We start from the raw sequence: 23,250 nt of genomic DNA, 5'->3' as shown, positions 1-23,250 counted from the left end.
CAGACAGGGGGTGATTGTCCCCAAAAAAAAACTTCAAATGACTGACGTCATTTCACTGTCACTAATAAACTGCAGAACGCGGTCGGCTGTGCGCGTGTCATCTGCTAAAATCGACGATAGATCAGGCGATAGCTGTAGACGGGAGCGTAACGGATTAAAATAGGGGCATTCAATTAAAAGGTGTCTGACCGTCCACGGCTGAGAGCAGTGGGGACAGAGTGGAGGAGGATCACCGCTTAAAAGATGTCTATGGCTAAAAAGACAGTGCCCTATCCGGAGTCTAGCTAAAATTACCTCCTCCCGACGACGCGTTCGGGAGGAAGAGGTCCAAGCGCAAGGAAGGGCTTTCACTTCCCGCAATTTATTACGGGGAAGTGTTGACCAATGCGCATGCCATAAATGAGCAACTTGGCGACATAAACCGCTCCGTAGATCGGTGAAGGGAAGCGACTGAATAGCTGGCCGAGGAAGAGAGACTGCAGCCTTGGCCGCCATATCGGCCGCCTCATTCCCACAGATACCAGCGTGTCCCGGGAGCCAGAGGAACGCCACCGAGACGCCCCCCAGGTGGAGCAAGCGCAGACAGTCCTGAATCTGGTGGACCAGAGGGTGCACAGGGTAAAGAGCTTGGAGACTGAGGAGAGAGCTGAGAGAATCGGAGCAGATAACGTACTGTATCCGCTGATGGCGGCGGATGTAGTGGACAGCCTGGAGAACAGCGTAAAGCTCCGCAGTATAAACCGAACACTGGTCGGGAAGTCGAAAGCGATTTGGGGTGTCGTCAACAATATAGGCACTCCCTACACCTAAGGATGTTTTCGAGCCGTCGGTGTAAATAAATGTGGCGTCCGTCATTTGTGCACATAAAGCAGCAAATGCCCGACGATAAACAAGTGTAGGGGTACCATCCTTGGGAAATTGACAAAGGTCACGGAGCAGGCAGATCCGGGGACGGAGCCAAGGCGGTGCTGTACCCCAAGTTGTCAAGAAGGTTTTCGGAAAGCGGCAGGAAAGAGAATCGAGCAATTGACGGAAGCGGACTCCCGGGGGTAGTAGGGAGGAGGAGTGGCCTGCATATCCTACATCAAAGGAGGCGTCGAAAAAAGGTCATGGGCTGGATTAGCAGGCATGGAAGACAGATGGCTAGCATAACGACTCAGGAGGACTGCTCGCCGATTGGACAGCGGAGGTTCAGCAGTCTCAGCATAAAGGCTTTCCACAGGGCTAGTGTAAAAAGCTCCAGACACTAAACGTAATCCACGGTGGTGGATAGAGTCGAGACGCCGAAGAATAGACGGCCGAGCAGAGGAGCATGTAGTGTGAGTGAGTGTAAAATGTGTGTTTATTTCTCAACCATGTGCATATATGTATATGTTGTGCAAATACAGAATGCAGCTATTACACGAAATGCGCAAGTGTAACTAAATCTTATTCCACAAGTCACCACAAAAAATGGTTCAAATGGCTCTGAGCACTATGGGACTTAACTGCTCTGGTCATCAGTCCCCTAGAACTTAGAATACTTAAACCTAACTAACCTAAGGACATCACACACATCCATGCCCGAGGCAGGATTCGAACCTGGGACCGTAGCGGTCACGCGGTTCCAGACTGAAGCGCCTTTAACCGCACGGCCACACCGGCCGGCCAAGTCACCACAAGAGACGCATTTGTATTATATTTATTGTTTAACTCTAGTTAACCATGTTTATTGTAATTCTAATTTTTATTATGACAACGTGTTCCATTTATGCTATAGTAGTAGTACCACAAACAGGTGTTTCGTTTGAACCATGGTCAGACATGGTAGTTCCAACAAACAATGTTAAGCCTGTACTTAAATACAATTTGAGTGAGATTCAACAACAATTCAATTCTGTTAAGAAGCAAATTGATTTGATTCGTTCAGTCACACATAATGATTCAGTTTTGGAAATGGGAACGTCTTTGTATAACACTCTGAATACTGCCAAAATGCAGGTACAGTCTACATTTGCTGATTATGGAAAAGAGATTAACTGTTTCTTATGACCTAGCGTGTGGCTGACTAATATTACGGCACATGCAGGAAATGGGAAACTGCAGCGGACGTAATATTACGTTGCTGCAGTCACTGTTATTTTCCGTGGTATCTAACATATATTTATGTCACCCGCAAAGTCTGTGTGGTCTACATACATTTTAGTCACTGCTGTGACTTTTTTTTTTTTTTTTTTGGTGGTTTTAGGGCGCACAACTTCAATGGTCATTAGCGCCCTGACTACTCTAAGAATGCACCGCGAGGCACAAGTTGACAACAACAACTAAAAGGGGAAAACACGATAAAAGAGACTGACAGGCATAGGATTAAAAAACAACATCATCAAATGTCCTTAGCGAGGTTCGTCAAACTGATAAAACAAAGAACACGAGCAGCTGCTCGTGGGTCATCCGCTAAAATTGCATCGAAAGTATTAGGCAGTTTAAGATCGAGGCGCAGTTGGTTAAGATCTGGACAGGACATTAAAATGTGTCTAACCGTCAGCAAGTGCCCACATGGGCAGAACGGCGCAGGCGCAGCCGTCAGCAGATGGCGATGGCTGAACCGGCAGTGTCCAATTCGTAACCTTGCTAAAACGACCTCCTCCCGCCGAGAAGGGCGTGAGGAGGACGTCCAAGCCACGGGAAGAGGTTTTAAGGCCCGAAGCTTGTTGTCGGTAAGTGCAGCCCAATCGGCATGCCACAGCGACACAACGCGCCGACAAATGACCCTGCTAAAATCGGACGAAGGGACACAACAAGAAGCTGTCCGAGGCTGGAGGACCGCAGCCTTGGCCGCGGCATCTGCAGCTTCGTTCCCAGGGATACCGACATGGCCAGGAACCCACATAAAGCTAACCGGCGGACCGACGTCCACCAGCCGCTGAAGAGAGCGTTGGATCCGGTGTACGAAAGGGTGAACCGGGTACGGATCACTGAGGCTCTGGATGGCGCTCAGGGAATCTGAGCAGATGACATAAGCAGAATGTCGGTGGCGGCAGATGTAAAGAACAGCCTGGTAGAGGGCAAAGAGCTCAGCTGTGAAGACCGAACAATGGTCAGGGAGCCGGTATTTGAAACTTTGTGCCCTGACAATAAAGGAACACCCGACCCCGTCATTGGTCTTAGAGCCATCTGTATAAATGAAAGTCATGTTGATGAACTTCGAACGAAGTTCCAAAAAACGGGAGTGGTAGACCGAACCGGGGGTGACCTCTTTTGGGAGCGAGCTGAGGTCAAGGTGAAGCTGCTGTGACTGCTAGGTGGCAGTAGTGGCTTCATTGGAAAAATTTTCCTTGCTGAAACCTATGTTATTGTTGCTTGCTTCGTAGGCTCTACTTGACTTTTGAGTTCTCTCCATTTCGTGCGTTTTATGTGCTGTTGTGTTGATTTTGTGTACAACACATGCCGTAAATAGGAGAAACGTTTGGAGCAAATAATTTAAAAAGTCCTTGATGAGTCTACAGACAATCAAAAAGGAATATTTGATGACAATTCACATTATATATATCATCTAAAAATAGTGGTAAGTCATGATTTGTTTGAAGTTGAGTTTCTGCATACACTTATCGTATTATTTTCACAGATTTTGTCATTATGATTTATTCTCCTGCAGATATACCACGAAATGAATCTGAGCACGATTCATCTTCTACATCTACACCTGCTCAGAGTAGAAAGAAGTGTAAAAGTGACTCTGATGGTGACTGGACCAATGCAGATGAAATTCCTGGCATAGCTGTGTACCCAGGTCCTCATGGAGTGAAACACAATGGAACACTTGAACGAATCAAGCAAACCTTTAGATGTACTCCTATTTCTTTGACAGTGCTCTAGTAACAGCCACGAAGCAGCCCATGAAATTTTATGCAATACAAAGCCAGGCAAAGCTAAGGTCTGACAATAAGCTCCTGCCTAGTTCAAGGTTCAAATAATGAAAAACTGTGATGATAGCAGAAAGGACACTATTTGTTGCTATTTTGCTGCATATGACAATAAGTGAGAGGCCACAGCACTGATCCGGTTGTCAGCTGTAAGTAATTGTTGCTCCCGTGTTTTGTCAAGGAACAGATTTATACATATATTATCTATGTTTCACCTCAATGGCAACAAACAAGCAAAGAAGAAAGGTGAAAAAGGATATGATGCCCTCTATGAAGTTACACTTCAATTCAAAAACGGAAAAATTTCGAAGTATTTACTATCCAAGACAAGCTGTAACAGCCTATGAAGGACTTTGTTCCTTCAGGGGAAGTATAGGCTTCAAGGTTTATATGGCCAATAAACTAAACAAGTATGGTATGAAGCTGTATACTTTGCTGAATCCAGAACTGGTTTTATATGGAATTTTGAAGTGTGCCACAGAAAAGATGAAGAACAAGATAACAGTGCTTCTACTATTGTGATGCATTTTGACCGGTAAGCTGCTGGGTGAAGGATACAAGGTGTTTGTCAACCATCTCTACAAGAGTGTACAGTTAGCTGAACAATTACGTAAAGAGAACACTGGTCTTGTGGAACAGTAATGAAGAACAGGAAAGGACTGCCAAAAGCACTACAGGAGGCAAAGCTAAGAAAAGGGAACAAGTTTTCCGTTGCAAAGGGAATGTGCTTGTTTTGCTTTGGAAGGATAAGAGAGATGTTTGGATGGTCAGCACAAGACATACAGCAACAATGCTGTGTCATAACAACAACAACAAAAACAACAAAAAATCAATAGAAAAAAATGAAACCTGCAGCAATTGTTGATTATAATCAACACAAAGCTGGGGTGGACCTATTTGATCAATGACTGTCTATGGTGCTCTAGAACACAAAACAGTGAAATGGTGGAGGAAGCTGGCTTTTTACTGTATTGTAATGGCAGTATCAAATTCCTGCATACTGCACAACATTATAACAAAGAAGAAATTAACTACAACAAAAAGTTCTTGGAGATGATATGTAAAAGATTGGTGTTGTCTGTTGGGGAGGCAGAGAGCGTTTCTTGAGGGTCTGGAAAAGTAGCTGGACACTCAGAAAACCACTTCCCTAATCGTGTCACCATTTCAGAAAGGAAGAAGAAAGGTCAAAGAAGATGTGTGGTATGAGTGAAAAGGAAAAAAAAATTTTAATACGGAAGGCTGGAAGAAAGGATACATTACACTGTTCAACATGGGTTCTATTTCTGATATTAAAGTATGTGCTTCTAGACCATTTTACCGTGGGAAATTCAAATATGTAAACAAAATATCGTTGTCAGGGATACTTTTTATGTAATATGTATATATATGTATATTCACAATTCATGGCATCGAGTTTACAACAGTGGTGTTAGCAGCAATTTGTGTCAGTCTTAACGAGTGGCTGTTTTGGCTGACAAATAACTATCTGTCATATTTCCAAGCACGGTTGAATTTCACTTATATTTCACAGGAGTGGAGACTTTTCATAGATGCATCGAAAACAAGTCTGAAGGGTGTTTTGCTCCATAACGGAAATAAAATACCCTCTTGTTCCAGTAGCTTACGCTAGTTTGACAAAAGAGAATTATGAGTTCGTACAAAGGATGCTAAATTCATTAAAATAAAATGACCACAAATGGAAAATATGTACAGATTTCAAGGTAATTGCTATGGTACTGGGAATGCAACAAGACTACACAAAGTATGCCTGTTTTCTTTGCGAGTGGGATAGTCAAGACCGAAATTCTCACTACGTGAAAAAGAAATGGCCTAGGCGAAAGGCAAAAGTTGGCGAAAAGAATGTACAACGTGAAAGTCTGGTAGCTCCTGAATATATACTACTTCCACCGCTTCACCTCAAACTTGGCCTGATGAAACAAGTCGTGAAGGCCATGGATCCAACAGGCTGTGGGTTTGCATATCTAGCTACCAAATTCCCCCGTCTTTCATCTGCAAAAATAAAAGAAGGTGTATTTGTGGGCCCACAAATCAGGGAACTGCAAAAAGATGCAAATTTTGAAGCATGTTTAACTGATAAAGAAAAAACCGCATGGGACTGTTTCAAGATGGTGTCGGAAAACTTCCTGAAGAAGAAGAGCTACTAACTACAAATCAATGATGAAGGATATAATCAAAACATATCAAGATTTGGGGTGCAATATGTCTTTGAAGGTACATATGATGGACTCTCATCTGGACTACTTCACAGAGAGTTGTAGTGACGTATCGGATGAACATGGGGAAAGATTCCATAAAGACATTTCTACCATAGAAGGGCGCTATGAAGGGAAGTGGGTACCTTCTATGTTAGCAGATTATTGCTGGAATATCATTCGAGAGAAGAAAGATTCACAATACAAGAGAAAAAAGTGATGTGCATTACAAGGCAGTGGCTCATTGTTTGTCAATTTTCTGTAATTTCTCATGTCAAATAAATGCTTCAAAGTGTATACACAAAGGTTACTGTGTTATATATTAGATCCCACTCTCCATTAATGTGATGAACTTATAACATCATAAAGATGTGCATTTGTTTGTCGAATTTCACCTCATGTTTGCTACACTATATCAGAAACGGAAAAGAGAAATAAAATTGCGATTACTCATAAACTATCCCTGACAGAAAAAAACCAAAAACAGTTTTCAATTCAGCACTCAAAATACAACTAGGATCACAACTTTTTTATCAGAAATAGAAAAAAAGTTTTTTTTTTTTTTTTTGTAGTACAGTGTTATTTGAGTGTGCTGAATGTAATGTCGGGCTGTGTCTCTCTCCTCACTTCAAGTACTACCAGTAACACTAAAATTCACTTCTATTTTGCATTTTGTTTGTAAATATGATGTAGAAAGAAATTAAACAGAAAGATTATTTGTTTGCTTATGTCTGTCAATACTGGAATTCTTTTTCAATTTTTTTTTCCTGCAGTAAATACTACTGAATTGAAATTTCACATGTTTATTCAGTTTTGCACTATCAGTACCAAAATTTGTGTGTAAAGTAGAAAGTCCAATAAATCTAAAAAGTTTCGAAATTCCAACTACAGATTTTTATACACAAGTTATAACTTCCACAAAAACAAATTTCAGACAGTCCGCAGGAAATGGCAGCTACCTAAGACACCAGCACCTTTTGTCACACAAAACCTCAATCGGGTGCAAACATGCCTGGTTAGATTTTGGAGGAAATGTCCTTCGTACTGTATTTGGTACTTTAACAAGTTGAGATCTATTAGATGTTACAGATGGAATTTTATCCCTTGAACAATTCTAGTACAAATTCAATTAACCTGTCTAATGAAATAATTGTATTAAGGAATATGCAAAGAGCCATTACTAATAATATAGTTTTTATCGAACAAATTGTAAAACAATTTATTACACATTTCAACATGATTCGGGGCGAGACGAACGCAACCATCCACAAGCTCTTTGAAGGATTGAATGCTACGAGTGCTAACTTAGATTTAAACACTCTGCTTTTAACAATTACTGACAGTCTATCAAATGCTTGAATTGATGCTCTTGATTTAGGAACAGCTCTAAAAAGTAGTTCAAATGATTGCTTAAGCAGTGTACTATTGCATCCAGAACAATTCTTACAGATGCTACCATTAATTGAAAGTAAGCTAGATGAGACATCTATTGTGATTTATCCTGTTAATTCTTGTAATTTAAATGCTTGCTACAAGTTAACTACAACATAATCTTTAATGACCGAGGAAGAATTAATGATTATTGTTTCTATATCCAATGCCACAGCCAAGCATAATTTTGAAATGTATAAAATTTGTACTTACCCTATCATGTTGCAACAAGCAGGCCTTCATGTCATGTATCAGCTAATGGACTATTTACTGACCAGTAAGGACCTAAGGTATTTTTTAAACTCTAAATAAGCATGATATACATATATGTAAATGTAATCATAAGTTAATTTGCTCAGAATCAGCAGTATTTTTAGGTAGTAGTACGTATAGCTGTGAGAAAGAATTGTTTATGAATAATCCATCACAAGATGATTGCCCAAGGAAGATTAAGCATCCGTAACAGCCATTTCTTAAACGATGATCTGAAGGTATAATTTATTCTTTCAATTCGCTCTCAATTTCACATTTATATGTAAAACTTCGGGTACGCCGGATCAATCTTTCACACTCAAACTAAACGGTAGTAGATTAATTTTAAGTGTCACCCACTGTGATTTATCATGTGATCTGTTTGATATGCCTTCTGTATTACCAACTACTTTTCATGCAACTGGAAAGCTCCCATTAACGAGAATTTTACCAGTTTACTATAACAAATCATACATACTAACATATGCAAACCATTCTCTGTCCAGTTTCCCAATGCATAATGATTTAATTATGGATATCCTAGAAGATATAATGACTACTAAAAATGAGTTAACTTCATTCAAGCACCAAATACCTACTAAGTCTTTTGACTCTACAAGTACTGTTCACTCATACTTACTTGTCAGTATTGCGTCGTTCTTACTTTTATTGATTTGTCTTGTTTCTACTGCACACGTCATATACTAAGATGCTATTTTATAAGACCGCTCATCAGTACCAGTAATTACTGCGTCTGCAAAACGAGATAAATATTGCTATGTCTTCTGATACCGGGGCTGGCAAAACTAAAGTCACGATGGCCAGCTCGTCGTGTTGAGCCACATTTGGTAGCTCATCTTCTTTGGGGGCACGGTGTAAGGGTTACAGGCTTGGACGCAGCCATCAAGTGCAGGTACAAGTGCGAGCTGGCGTTATCATGGAATGAGGACAAACTTCGGTGTCAGTATACACCAACCGTACAGTGGCTCCCCACACACAGTAGTCATGTTGCATCGCTGGCCACCTGCACAGGCAAAACTGTTTCCAATGCACGTGGTTTTGACACAGAATTTGCCTTTTGCGGCTCGCAATGGAGTCTCGACAAATCTGTATTTTTTTGTGGTAGGACATCAGACACAGTTATCACCGGTCAGTGTAGCAAACACATTATTATAAATGTCTTTATAGAAAAAAAGTGGTTATGGTTAACAACTCTTAGTTCACATATTTCTATACCTCGTGGACCCAATACCCGCAATAATCCTGACAAAAACGAGGGGAGGCTCTCAGCCAAGGATACAAACCTCATAATTGTCTTATACAAAATACTCAACACCAAAAACCTACCATCCTGTTTAGTTGTATTGGTAGACAATACCCCAAGCCACCCCTCCGTGTGACAAAAGCCCAATAAATGGACCAGTATGCTACTGAGCGGTTAAAATGGCATTACAAGAAGTAGTGAGTCATTACTTTGTTAGAGAAAACATAAGACGGTTGTGATCTTTTTGAAGCAACATAAAATGTACAACTTATAAGGTTGGCAAAGAAGTTGTAAAGAAGTTGTTGAGACTGCAATTAAATGATTATATCTGCAACTTAGGTTACATAATTTCAAAGATTTAAAAGCACACTTGTTGCCTCTTTCGTTGCTCAGTAGTGTCAGTTGTTTCTTTTTTTTCCAATTTAATAAAATCAACTAACCGTTTTAACGTTTTGTTAGTGTTACGTAAATGTAAAAAACTTAAAAATTTATCAGGTTATGGGTCTCGGTTTGTTTTAAAACTGAATTTGTAATAAAATACCTGGCCACGAGTGGCCTCTCACCTACAAGTTTTTCAAGATGGCAACTGAACAGGGAAAACATTGTAATCCTTTATTTGATGGAACAAATTTCTACAACTGGAAATTCAGGGTGGAAAATCTTCAAGGAAGTGGAACTCTTCCTATTTGTGCCAGTGAATTATTTCACAAAGGTGTAATCTATGGACAGCGACGGAGACACGCACCATGCCACAAAGGAAACACGACAGGCAGAACTGTCGAAACAATATCGCAAATTTAAGTCTCATTGAACGCACTGCCGACTGTCACTTGGAATATGTGACAGTGAAAGTAACCCCCTTTTGATTTGTGTGCATTTCTGTGCAATACGTTAGAGAGAGAAGGAATTATTAGTCAACTTTTGCTGAGAAAGCACTCAATTATGAAATTCAATGCAACAAGTAACACAATAGTCAATCACTTTCTGAAAGTTTGATAAATTGATTCGAGATTCACATTCAACTGGCGCTACTGTTAAAATTGACATTATGTGCCATCTGCTTTTAAAGGTGCTTGCAGAATACACTGTGGTGGTCACTTGCAGTTGAAACGTTCTCTATGAAATACTTGATGCTGAGCTTCGTGGACTATAGGCTATTATGAAAAGTCTAGGTGGAAGGGAGTCATTGGGAAAAACAAAAATTATTACACAGCACCTCCTACAGCTTTCCAGACTCAACGGTATCAAAAAAAGATTCATCAGATGCCAGCAAAACAAGAAATCAGCAAGGCACTTTGAGGAACCCATTCAACTTTACTTGTGATCCTTGTGGAAAGCCTGGCCACGAAAGCACTAACTGCTGACACGGAGCCAGCAACTCAGTGATCATGGCTAATGTCAAAGAGGAGTATGTTTTTTGTTTTGCAACGTCAAGTGTAGCTCAGTCAGTGAACAACATAAACTGATTCTTGAACTCTGGAGCAATGCAACACTTAATTAACAGAAAGATACCTCTCACTAATTAAAAAAAAACTGGAACAACAAATTTAAGTTAAATTAGCTAAGTCAGGCATTTTTCCGGGCACTACAGTAAAAGGAGAAATTGAAGTCCTAGTGTGCTAAAAGGAAAGGAAATTCGGATAACAATTAAAGTCATTTTATCTGCATCTGATCTTAATTATAATTTGATGTCAGTTACAAAACTGGAAATGAATTTTTTTAGTACCACATTCGGAAAAGCTCAATGTTTAGTTAAAAAGGAAAAACAATTTCCATTGTGAATATGAATGAATCTCAGCTATATGTTTTTAAATTTTTTGCAATGTTTAAAGCTTTGTCAGCTGCTTCAGCTGAAAGTAATGCGGAACTGTGGCAAAGCAGATAGGGCATTTGAGTTATGATAGCATTAAACACCTTCAGTCACAATTTGATGGTATGGAACAGGACACTTCAACAATCCCCACGGAATGACGCTCAGAACCTGCGAAGGAAAACAATCACAGCTGTGATACACTCAGACTAGGAAACATGTCATCAGACCTCTTGAGCTGATCTACAGTGATCTGTGTGGGATATCATGGGAATCATTTGGCAGTATGTAGTCACTTGGATTGATGACTCTACACTTTTCACAGTCATCTACGCATTGGAATCTAAGTCTAGCTGAAGATGTTTCATGCCATGGCTACAGATCATTTCAACTTGAAGATCAGCACACTGTGCTGTGACAGTGGTCATGAATGCATATTGAACAAGTTGAAGCAATTTTTTGGAGAACAAGAAACAGAGTTTGAGTTTAAAATCAGATACGCTTCTCAGCAAAATGTGAGAAAGCTCTCTGTTTCTTACTTCAATGTGAATTAAAGACATTCTAGTCAGCAGCTGTTCGCACTGCCATATACCTCCAAGTCCTACAGCGGCTTTGGAAGGAAACGTTCCTGCAGCTTTGTGGTACAATGAGACAGCTGACTTGAGTAACCTGAAGCTATCTGGATGTATTGCTTATCTCCTGGTACCATAGGAATTGAGAGGGGGAGTTTGACAACAAGCCCTTGAAGTGCTACTTTACTGGCTACTGTCCTAACGGTGAAGACTTTGGTGTCCAGAGGCAGGAAAAACAGTCACAGGAAGGAACATTGTTCCCCATGAAGGAAGATCTGACCTCAAAAGCATACCAACTGAGGACTGGATTCGAGAACCTGTGCAGGAATTGACCACTGATGAAGAGTAAACTGAAAAGGAAGCTGTTAGACATTCTACCAGGAAGAGGAACCCTCCAGTTGAATATGCTGTTCTTGCACTGAATGCTGAATCATTTGTCGAAGACATACCAAATGCTACAAGGAAATTGCTACTTGCGATGATAAGATCTCCTATAAAGTAAAACAAGACTTGGATCTTTGTTAAATTACTCCCTGGAACAAAGGCCATCAGCAGTAAGTGGATGTTCAGACTGATAGACAAGGATGTAAATATCATAAGCAACAAGGTTGGACTTGTGGCTGATGGACGTTCACAGAAAAAGGGGTTTGACTACAAGGAAACATATGCACCAGTGGCTCAGCTCGCAACTGTTAGAATGATGCTAGTTGTTACAATCCAACAAGGAATGGTTCTGGAACAATCTGATGTTGCCGAAGCTTTTCTTCATTGATTGCTCAAGGAAGAAATGTACATGGTTATTCCTGAAGGAGTGGCTTTTCCTGAAGAACTGAAAGACATAACTGGTTTGGTTTGCAGTTTACAGAGGTCTTTATATGGCTTAAAGCAAGCACCAGTAGCATGGCATCATTCTATTCACACATTTTTTACCTCTGTAAGATTCACTCAGTCAGAAGCAGGTAACTGTCTTTACTACACAATTTTAAAGAAACTTGTCATTTCCATAGTGCTCTACGTTGATGACATTCTGACAGCAGGAAATAATAGAGAGGAAATAGATAGAGTGAAATTTACATTAAAATAGATGTTCAAAATAAAGGAATTGGGAGAACCACAATCATTCTTGGTAATCAAGATTTCAAGGCAAAAAGGAGAAATGTATTGACCAACCGTCATATTTGAAGAATTTTCCACAACAATTCAACATTCAAGATGTAACCCAGTAAAGACAACTATAGAAGTCAAACTGCAAATTTTTGCGCTGTGATCAAAAATTCTTGAGCAGATAACAAAACAATCCATCAGAAGAATTTTGTAGATGCTTGAAAAAGAGTTTTGAGATATATTAAAGGAAACATCAATATGAAACTACATCATAAAAAAGGAAATCATGAAGTTCTTCCAGCCTATGCTGATGCAAACTGGAACAAAATGGCAGACAAGATCTATCTTACATTATTTGTTAGACCTACAATTTTTTGGAAACACAATGTGTTGGGCAACGAAGAAACATACTAGTGTTGCTCTGTCTTCTACAGAGGCAGAATGTATAGCTCTGGCAACAGCTGTTGCTGAGTTACTCTACCTGAAACACCTGTTGTCCAGCAGTAATCAAATTCCACTCCAGTTACCAATTTGTGTATCCGGGGGGTGGAGGGAGGGATGGGGGGTGGGGGGACATCATTGAGGCACATTTAAGTTAAATATAACTTCATGCATCAACTTCACCACCGCCAAAGCATGTACACGTGGAGAACTCCTGGATCCATCGCTTTGAGAAGCTTGTTGGGTTTATCTTAATTTTTGTTAATGTTAAATGTAATATCATTGAACTGAGGAGAGGTGGTGAGACTGCAAATTAATGATTATGTCTGCCATTTATGTTAAGTAATTTCAACAATTTAAAAGCACACTTGTTGTCGTTTTTTATTGCTTCAGTTTTCAGGTTCTCCTTCCTTCAATATAATAAAATCAACTAATAGTTTTAACATTTTCCGAGTGTTATTTAAGTTTATGAAACTGAAAATTTATCAGAACTTAATAAAATCACTCAACGAAAATCATGGAAGAAGGTGCCCTAACCTAAATCAAGAGTAAGAACCCCCAAGCCATATACTGCAGATTTAGTCACTGATTTACAATCTCTTCAAAATGATATATAGCCTGCTGATGTTGAGGAGTGCCTAGCAGAAGGTGACATCACTGCTATCACCAATGGAGAATTTTATGATGATCAGGACATCAATCTTGTTTTGCAGCAGCAGTATATTGTTGAGCAAGAGGTATCAGATGATGAAGAAAAGGAAGAAGAAAAGATCAGCCAATCTGCATCAAAGGATGCATTAGAGACTGCCCTCAGTATCTGGAACAACAGCCACCTGCTACAACTGTCATGAATATACTGTAGCAAATAAGTGGCATATGCTGCCACGAATTCAGGGTTACTAAAGCCTTCATCAAAAACAGACCACACACACACACACACACACACACACACACACACACACACACACTACAGTTGCCTGAGACTGCAGTCAGTCAGTGTGTGTGTGTGTGTGTGTGTGTGTGTGTGTGTGTGTGTGTGTGTCGTCTGTATCTGATGAAGGCTTTATTTGTGACAGTCTTTTTGTTGTGAATATCTGTGACTCCACCTCCGCTATATGGTGAGTGGCAACTTTCCTTTTCATAATATTGTTACATTCCATCCTGGACTTTCCATTGTCTGATTTTAGATAATTTTGATTTTGTTTTGAGCTCTATAAGTGACTTGTTCCATTGACCTTTGATTAAGCGATATTTTTAGCATCCTTAGCATCTTTTGGTCCCAAAAGCGACAGTTAATCGAGATTCTACTGCAATTACACTGAAGGAAAAGACAAATGCAATACCGTATTTACTCGAATCTAAGCCGCACTTTTTTTCCGGTTTTCGTAATCCAAAAAACCGCCTGCGGCTTAGAATCGAGTGCAAAGCAAGTGGAAGTTATGAAAAATGTTGGTACGTGCCGCCACAACTAAGTTGTGCCATCGAATATATGTAGCGCTACGCAGGCATGCTTTGTAGGCATAAAGATAAATACTGGCGCCAAAACCTCTGCGTCAGTAAATAAATTTAAAAAAAAAGTGGAAGACGAGCTTTTTTTCTCCGCCGCGAGTTTCGACCACTGCATTTTCATACATTATCCAACGAAGTAAATACAAATTCCGTATTGTTCATCTTCGAATGTAGCACAATTTCAGTGTACTACGAAAATCTGACTCGCAAGACTGTTTGGGATGTTTGTCAATATGGCCAACTCTACGTTGTGAATTTTTTCCTATCTGTGAGAAGAGATGGTTGCTAATAGGAACCTGATGAAATTTGAATCAGATACAGTATTCTCTTCACCATAAGAATAATACGAATATAAACATTTTGCTATGTATTCTTTCGTGTTTGCTGCTATCTCATTAAAACCCTGTCTGCCTAATAAACTACGAAACTAGAGTGAGACAACAGCAAACACGGAAGAATATACGTATCGTGTCATGTTTATATTCGTATTTCATATTATTCTTATGCCTAATAGTGTTGCAGTCAGAAATGAAGCACGGCAAGTGACTAGATTTTTAAATCTAAGATGTCTAATTTCTGTGCAGAATTTGATGTAATAAAGAAGCGGCCGCAAAGATTTTCAAATGGAGAAAAATTTTCGCCTAACTCTCGTTCAGAACATGTTCTATCATACGCAGTCTATTATTTTATTCTTGTTGATCATTATCAAAGAAAGCAGCAGTGTAAGTAACAACAAATAGCAGTCTCTTGCCATTGTTTCGCTAATGAGACGATTCCTCTTTTTTTTTTAATTGTACGCGGCGGTAGCGCGCACAAAAGCAAGCCATGCCGCGAGCCGCGACAGGCCGTAAACATGCGCTATCAGAATGCGACAAACAATGCATGACACAGTGCAGTAATGCATTTTCAGCTTAAGAGTGACGCAAACACCTATAACAAAGAAAACGGCACTTATCAGATCAAAGCAAAATAAGCAATCGATTCAAACCAGATGATGCACGTGAAAAAGGAAGGGTACCTGTATAAATACGAACGGAGCGCCTGACGCATAGCAATGGCTACGTGGTAAAGCTTAACTGTTAAGCTTACGACTCGAACCAAACTACTGTAGCTGTATCGTCATTCATTCAACCTAAATTGTGTCTCATATTACAATGGACCAACTTTGTTTCGATTTGGAGGTGCGTCCTAAAACTTTTCTCTCCCCTTGAATTTCAAGTCTCAAATTTCAGGTGCGGCTTAGATTCGGGAAATTATTTTTTCCTTTATTTCGAGTCTCATTTTTCAGGTGCGGCTTAGATTCGAGTGCAGCTTAGATTCGAGTAAATACGGTATTAGGCTTCTATCAACAATGAAATACTCAACTCCATGAAACACACTAACCTGGTGCACTTTATTGATAATAGATCTTTTATCCTCCTCCATCTCAGCATTTCCTTGAAAGTCAGAAACCTTGAGGTAATCCTCAAGTAGATTTTCTTCAGGAAATATTTTGGGCAACACAAACCTTAGCAATGCCCACAATTCATTAATATCATTCTGTAAAGGAGTTCCAGTCAATAAAAGTCTACTGCGGCTTCTGTGGAATTTTAGGGTGCTGAAATGCAAGAAATAATAAATTGTAAATTTTTAGAAAGCAAAAGCAAGTACAAATGATTTCAGAGCACTTCTAGATACCATTCTGAAAATGGAATATTACCTTGTAATGGTCGAACAATTGTTGACTGAGCAGGTCACATTTTATTACAATATAACTACACAATGAACCTCACAGTACTGAAACATACATATCTAATAAGGAAACGTGATTCCTAATGACTTACAATAGAGAGTACAGCATTATTTAAATCTCTCGCCAATTCTTGCACCAAGCACTGATGATCCGGAAGAAATCTAGATTTTCCAAACAGTTCTGCTATCTTTTTTTAAATTGTAACAGTCAGAAAATAGCCTCAATGTAACAAAATTAGCTCCATTATACACTTTGTTAATAGTGATTATCTTAACTCAATTTTTTTAATAAATATGTCTGACACTGCTTCCTCTCTCTTGAAGATGATATATTGGATTCTCTTTTCGCAGAACCATATATGCCATCTAATTTTCTTGTGTATTAGCTGATGAAGTGAAAATTTACTGACAGCTTCCTGAAGTCAGTAATTCTATTTACAGTGTACTGGATGTGGAAAGAGACTGAAGTGAGTTTAAGTCTGCATGACTGCTGTTTGAGAACTTTTGTCTATTCCTAATGGGGAGCAACTCTGTTGCCAAAAAAAAAAGTAAGTTTATTCAAGAGCTTAAAAAGTATTCCATAATTTTACAACAAATCAGTATCACAATAAATTACTCCTAACAACAGAGAGTTATTAGGTTGATGTGTAAGTTCATAGTGTTTTTCCAGAAGCTTATTAAATTCTATCCACATAACAGAGACATTAAGCATCAATAATATATTCTCCTTCATTATTTACAACAGGCTGCCAACAATGGAGTAACTGTTAGATTCCGCAATTGTACAAGACACATGGTTTTGAGGAGAAGAACTCATCAAACCATGTTCGGAGCACATTTTCATCCGGAAAGAAAGTTCCTTAGAGATTCTTCAATGAATAATGGAAAAGGTGAAAATCTGAGGGCACAAGATCAGGTGAATAAAGTGTGTGCATAATGACTTTCTCAAGCCAATTCCTGTATAGTGTTTTTTCTCAGTCTAGCAGAATGCAGGCGGGCATTCTCATGGAGTAGCATCACTTCACAGTCTTCTGGGTCTTTGTTCTTGGGATTATGTGCTAGACATCTCAGTTGTTACACCTCAGAGAAGCAATTTGTAGTAAACCAAACCGTCACTGTTCCACTAGATGCATATCGTCATCTTCTTTGAGTGCACACAGGTCTCTCAGAGGGGAGTTGCTGACTTGTTTGTGGTCAACCATTCCTTTCTTTCTCTTATGTTAACATAAAGACACCATTTTTTGGAAAGGCCTTTGATGAAAAAAGGAGAAGTTTTGAAAGAAATTTACTTTGAAAATAATGCATTACAAACCACCATTCGCAATACTATCCCGAGACTGTTAGGAACAGGTTCGATTTAGTAGTTGCCAAAGAGCACTAGAAAACAGGCATTATTGCGCGTGCGTAGCTGCAGTGATGTAGGAAGCCTGCACGTTCGTATGTATAAAGCATTAAGAGATCTTACATTATGCCATAAAAGAAACAGGACATCAGAGGATACTCCAAGTGCATTGGACTTTCGTAAGCCATACCAAAGTGCATAATTCGGCTTGAAACGCACACTGGTTTGTCCAGATTCACAATGAAGTAGGTTCCACCTGATATTAAGCTTTACAGTGTGGTTTTTGAGATGTAAATTTTCTTGGAGTACCAGTACTGTACTATCTAATGTTTGGGTCTTTGTTATGGCGAAATGGCATACATGGCAGAAGATGAAAATGTGCACTTCAAATTCAGCGAACAATTGGAACTAGCCAATACTGTGGAATGAAACACTTAGTTTCAAAATGGTTCAAATGGCTCTGAGCACTATGGGACTTAACTTCTGAGGTCATCAGTCCCCTAGAACTTAGAACTACTTAAACCTAACTAACCTAAAGACATCACACACATCCCTGCCCGAGGCAGGATTCGAACCTGCGACTGCAGGACTCGCGCAGTTCCAGACTGTAGTGCCTAGAACCGCTCGGCCACTCCAGCCGGCCACTTAGTTTCAAATAAACTGATTGCCTTAGCGGAAAAGATTAATAAAGCCAAATTTCTTTAGCATTGTTCTGCAAGGCAATTAATGCTTGACTGCTAAGAACTTGGAAATAAAATAAAATCAGAAAACTGAAACTAACAACATATTTTTGCCTTCCTTAATCATGTGGATTTATTTCAATTCACTTGATAGCTCCCGGCCACAGAAATCTGTTTTGTTTTCATTTGACGTGGGAGCTGTAAACGAAGAGGAAACAGTGAACTCACTTAACGCAAACACTGATCATGTGGTGACTACCACCCTCCCTATTATAACTCAGACAACTGTGCGCTTGCGCGAATCTGGCAGCTAGGGTGGGCGAGAAAAATTTTTCTCGTTAGGATCTGGCTGCTTGTTGCTACTGCCGATACAGCTAACAGCCAGACATCAAGTAACCAGAAGCGGGAGACAGCACTGCTCATATGCGAGTCAACTGTGCATGTGCATGAGCCCGCTGGCAACTGCTCAAATGGACCTAATGTAAACAGTTGTGATGTCACTCTCATAGAAAGCAGTTTATGTTTATGAAATATTACATAGTCTTCGTCAAATTTGACATATTTTTGCTGTTTGCAGATGCTTGTGCGTGCATGGTGTTTTGTTGTTGTAAATGGCGCATTTCCTTTGCAACTACAGTTTTATTTTTTCACTCATTTATATTTTATTGCTGCAGTATTATTCTCCAGTAGCAGTATACAGTAACATTCTTTGTTAGAGAATCAATTTTTACCAGTCAAAATTACAAAAACATAACTGAAATCTAAAATTATGAAAAATTCCCGGGTTTTTCCCGGATTTCCTGGTTGGCCTAAGTCGTATGCACCCTGTATTATGATAATGATAAGATTGCTACTCATCACATAATGGAGATGTTGACTCACAAACAGGCACAACAAAAAGAATACTCAAGTAAGCTTTCGGCCAAAAGGCCTTCTGAATTAGATTCAAATGCTGCTCATACACACATGATACTGTCTCAGGCTGCCAAGGTTAGACTGTGAGCAACTGTGCATGACGGGAGAAGCAATCTGAGTGATGGGAACAAGAAGGAGGTTGCGGCAGGGAGGGGGGAGGGATAACAGGGTATGTGTGGACAATAGTAAAGTGGTGCTTGAGGAAGTATACAGGGATGTGGTGAGGAAGGGGCAGGGGAAAGGAGGTAAGTAGAAAAGGCTGTGGATGTGGTTGGATTAAAGGGCTGTATAGGGCTCGAGTGGGACCAGGGAAGTGGATAGGAGGGTAAAGGACAATGACAGGGTTAAAGGAATATAGGACATATTGCATGGAGAGTTCCACCTGGGCAATTCAGAAAAGCTGGCAATGGTAGGAAGGATCCCCAGATGGCATGGGCTGTGGAGCAGTCACTACAATTAAGACCGTTGAGTCGGGCAGCACATGCTCAGCAACTGGGTGGTGCAGCTGTTTCTTGGTGACAGTCTGACAGCGGCCATTCATATAACACAGTGTGTTGGTTGTCATGCCTACATAGCATGCAGCACAGTGATGGCAGCTTAATTAGTAGATCACACGCCTCCTTTCACAGACAGCCCTGCCTTTGATGGGATAGGTGATTTTCCCCCCATGAACCATGGACCTTGCCGTTGGTGGGGAGGCTTGCGTGCCTCAGCGATACAGATGGCCGTACCATAGGTGCAACCACAACGGAGGGGTATCTGTTGAGAGGCCAGACAAACATGTGGTTCCTGAAGAGGGGCAGCAGTCTTTTCAGTAGTTGCAGGGGCAACAGTCTGGATGATTGACTGATCTGGCCTTGTAACATTAACCAAAATGGCCTTGCTGTGCTGGTACTGCGAACGGCTGAAAGCAAGGGGAAACTACAGCCGTAATTTTTCCCGAGGACATGCAGCTCTACTGTTTGATTAAATGATGATGGCGTCCTCTTGGGTAAAATATTCCGGAGGTAAAATAGTCCCCCATTCGGATCTCCGGGCGGGGACTACTCAGGAGGATGTCGTTATCAGGAGAAAGAAAACTGGCGTTCTACGGATCGGAGCGTGGAATGTCAGATCCCTTAATCGGGCAGGTAGGTTAGAAAATTTAAAAAGGGAAATGGATAGGTTAAAGTTAGATATAGTGGGAATTAGTGAAGTTCGGTGGCAGGAGGAACAAGACTTTTGGTCAGGTGATTACAGGGTTATAAATACAAAGTCAAATAGGGGCAATCCAGGAGTAGGTTTAATAATGAATAGGAAAATAGGAAAGCGGGTAAGCTACTACAAACAGCATAGTGAACGCATCATTGTGGCCAAGATAGACACAAAGCCCATGCCTACTACAGTAGTACAAGTTTATATGTCAACTACCTCTGCAGATGATGATGAAATAGATGAAATGTATGACGAGATAAAAGAAATTATTCAGGTAGTGAAGGGAGACGAAAATTTAATAGTCATGGGTGACTGGAATTCGTCAGTAGGAAAAGGGAGAAAAGGAAACATAGTAGGTGAATATGGATTGGTGGGAAGGAATGAAAGAGGAAGCCGCCTTGTAGAATTTTGCACAGAGCATAACTTAATCATAGCCAACACTTGGTTCAAGAATCATAAAAGAAGGTTGTATACATGGAAGAATCCTGGAGATACTAAAAGGTATCAGATAGATTATATAATGGTAAGACAGAGATTTAGGAACCAGGTTTTAAATTGTAAGACATTTCCTGGGGCAGATGTGGATTCTGACCACAATCTATTGGTTATGAACTGCAGATTGGAACTGAAGAAACTGCAAAAAGGTGGGAATTTAAGGAGATGGGACCTGGATAAACTGAAAGAACCAGAGGTTGTAGAGAGTTTCAGGAAGAGCATAAGGGAACAATTGACAGGAATGGGGGAAAGAAATACAGTAGAAGAAGAATTGGTAGCTCTGAGGGATGAAGTAGTGAAGGCAGCAGAGGATCAAGTAGGTAAAAAGACGAGGGCTAATAGAAATCCTTGGGTAACAGAAGAAATATTGAATTTAATTGATGAAAGGAGAAAATATAAAAATGCAGTAAATGAAGCAGGCAAAAAGGAATACAAACGTCTCAAAAATGATATCGACAGGAAGTGCAAAATGGCTAAGCAGGGATGGCTAGAGGACAAATGTAAGGATGTAGAGGCTTGTCTCACTAGGGGTAAGATAGATACTGCCTACAGGAAAATTAAAGAGACCTTTGGAGAGAAGAGAACCACTTGTATGAATATCAACAGCTCAGATGGCAGCCCAGTTCTAAGCAAAGAAGGGAAGGCAGAAAGGTGGAAGGAGTATATAGAGGGTTTATACAAGGGCGAGGTACTTGAGGACAATATTATGGAAATGGAAGAGGATGTAGATGAAGACGAAATGGGAGATAAGATACTGCGTGAAGAGTTTGACAGAGCACTGAAAGACCTGAGTTGAAACAAGGCCCCGGGAGTAGACAACATTCCATTTGAACTACTGATGGCCTCGGGAGAGCCAGTCATGACAAAACTCTACCATCTGGTGAGCACGATGTATGAGACAGGCAAAATACCCTCAGACTTCAAGAAGAATATAATAATTCCAATCCCAAAGAAAGCAGGTGTTGACTGATGTGAAAATTACCGAACTATCAGTTTAATAAGTCACAGCTGCAAAATACTAACTCGAATTCTTTACAGACGAATGGAAAAACTGGTAGAAGCCGACCTCGGGGAAGATCAGTTTGGATTCCGTAGAAATGTTGGAACACGTGAGGCAATACCTGACCTTACGACTTATCTTAGAAGCAAGATTAAGAAAAGGCAAACCTATGTTTCTAGCATTTGTAGACTTAGAGAAAGCTTTTGACAATGTTAACTGGAATACTCTCTTTCAAATTCTGAAGGTGGCAGGGGTAAAATACAGGGAGCGAAAGGCTATTTACAGTTTGTACAGAAACCAGATGGCAGTTATAAGAGTCGAGGGGCATGAAAGGGAAGCAGTGGTTGGGAAAGGAGTAAGACAGGGTTGTAGCCTCTCCCCGATGTTATTCAATCTGTATATTGAGCAAGCAGTAAAGGAAACAAAAGAAAAATTCGGAGTAGGTATTAAAATTCATGGAGAAGAAGTAAAAACTTTGAGGTTCGCCGATGGCATTGTAATTCTGTCAGAGACAGCAAAGGACTTGGAAGAGCAGTTGAACGGAATGGACAGTGTCTTGAAAGGAGGATATAAGACGAACATCAACAAAAGCAAAACGAGGATAATGGAATGTAGTCAAATTAAGTCGGGTGATGTTGAGGGAATTAGATTAGGAAATGAGACACTTAAAGTAGTAAAGGAGTTTTGCTATTTAGGGAGTAAAATAACTGATGATGGTCGAAGTAGAGAGGATATAAAATGTAGACTGGCAATGGCAAGGAAAGCATTTCTCAAGAAGAGGAATTTGTTAACATCGAGTATAGATTTAAGTGTCAGGAAGTCGTTTCTGAAAGTATTTGTATGGAGTGTAGCCATGTATGGAAGTGAAACATGGACGATAACTAGTTTGGACAAGAAGAGAATAGAAGCTTTCGAAATGTGGTGCTACAGAAGAATGCTGAAGATAAGGTGGGTAGATCACGTAACTAATGAGGAGGTATTGAATAGGATTGGGGAGAAGAGAAGTTTGTGGCACAACTTGACTAGAAGAAGGGATCGGTTGGTAGGACATGTTTTGAGGCATCAAGGGATCACAAATTTAGCATTGGAGGGCAGTGTGGAGGGTAAAAATCGTAGAGGGAGACCAAGAGATGAATACACTAAGCAGATTCAGAAGGATGTAGGTTGCAGTAGATACTGGGAGATGAAGAAGCTTGCACAGGATAGAGTAGCATGGAGAGCTGCATCAAACTAGTCTCAGGACTGAAGACCACAACAACAACAACAACAACAACAACAACAACATCAGGTGACTCTTGTGATCAGACTGTACTAGGTAGTGGTAAGAGGATGTATGTGACCGGTCTTGCAGCTATGTCTACTACAGGGATATGAGCCATGACGCAAGGGGTTGAG

The 23,250-nt window shown here is 40.2% G+C and overlaps 1 protein-coding gene across 2 annotated transcripts in view; it reads right to left on the bottom strand.

The window, feature by feature from the left end:
• The window catches only part of LOC126092033 (uncharacterized), a 149,092-nt gene that overhangs the window by 90,352 nt on the left and 35,490 nt on the right, over window positions 1–23,250 (bottom strand). For both annotated transcript variants that reach the window (XM_049907430.1, XM_049907432.1), the window contains exon 11: window positions 15,882–16,095. In XM_049907430.1, the coding sequence (XP_049763387.1) occupies window positions 15,882–16,095 (214 nt within the window). The remainder of the gene's footprint in view (window positions 1–15,881; window positions 16,096–23,250) is intronic.

This window comes from Schistocerca cancellata, chromosome 7, assembly GCF_023864275.1.
Source record: "Schistocerca cancellata isolate TAMUIC-IGC-003103 chromosome 7, iqSchCanc2.1, whole genome shotgun sequence".
Classification (NCBI taxonomy): Eukaryota; Metazoa; Arthropoda; class Insecta; order Orthoptera; family Acrididae; genus Schistocerca; species Schistocerca cancellata.
The sequence above is the reverse complement of the archived record's forward strand: the minus strand, read 5'-3'. Positions and strand labels throughout refer to the sequence as shown.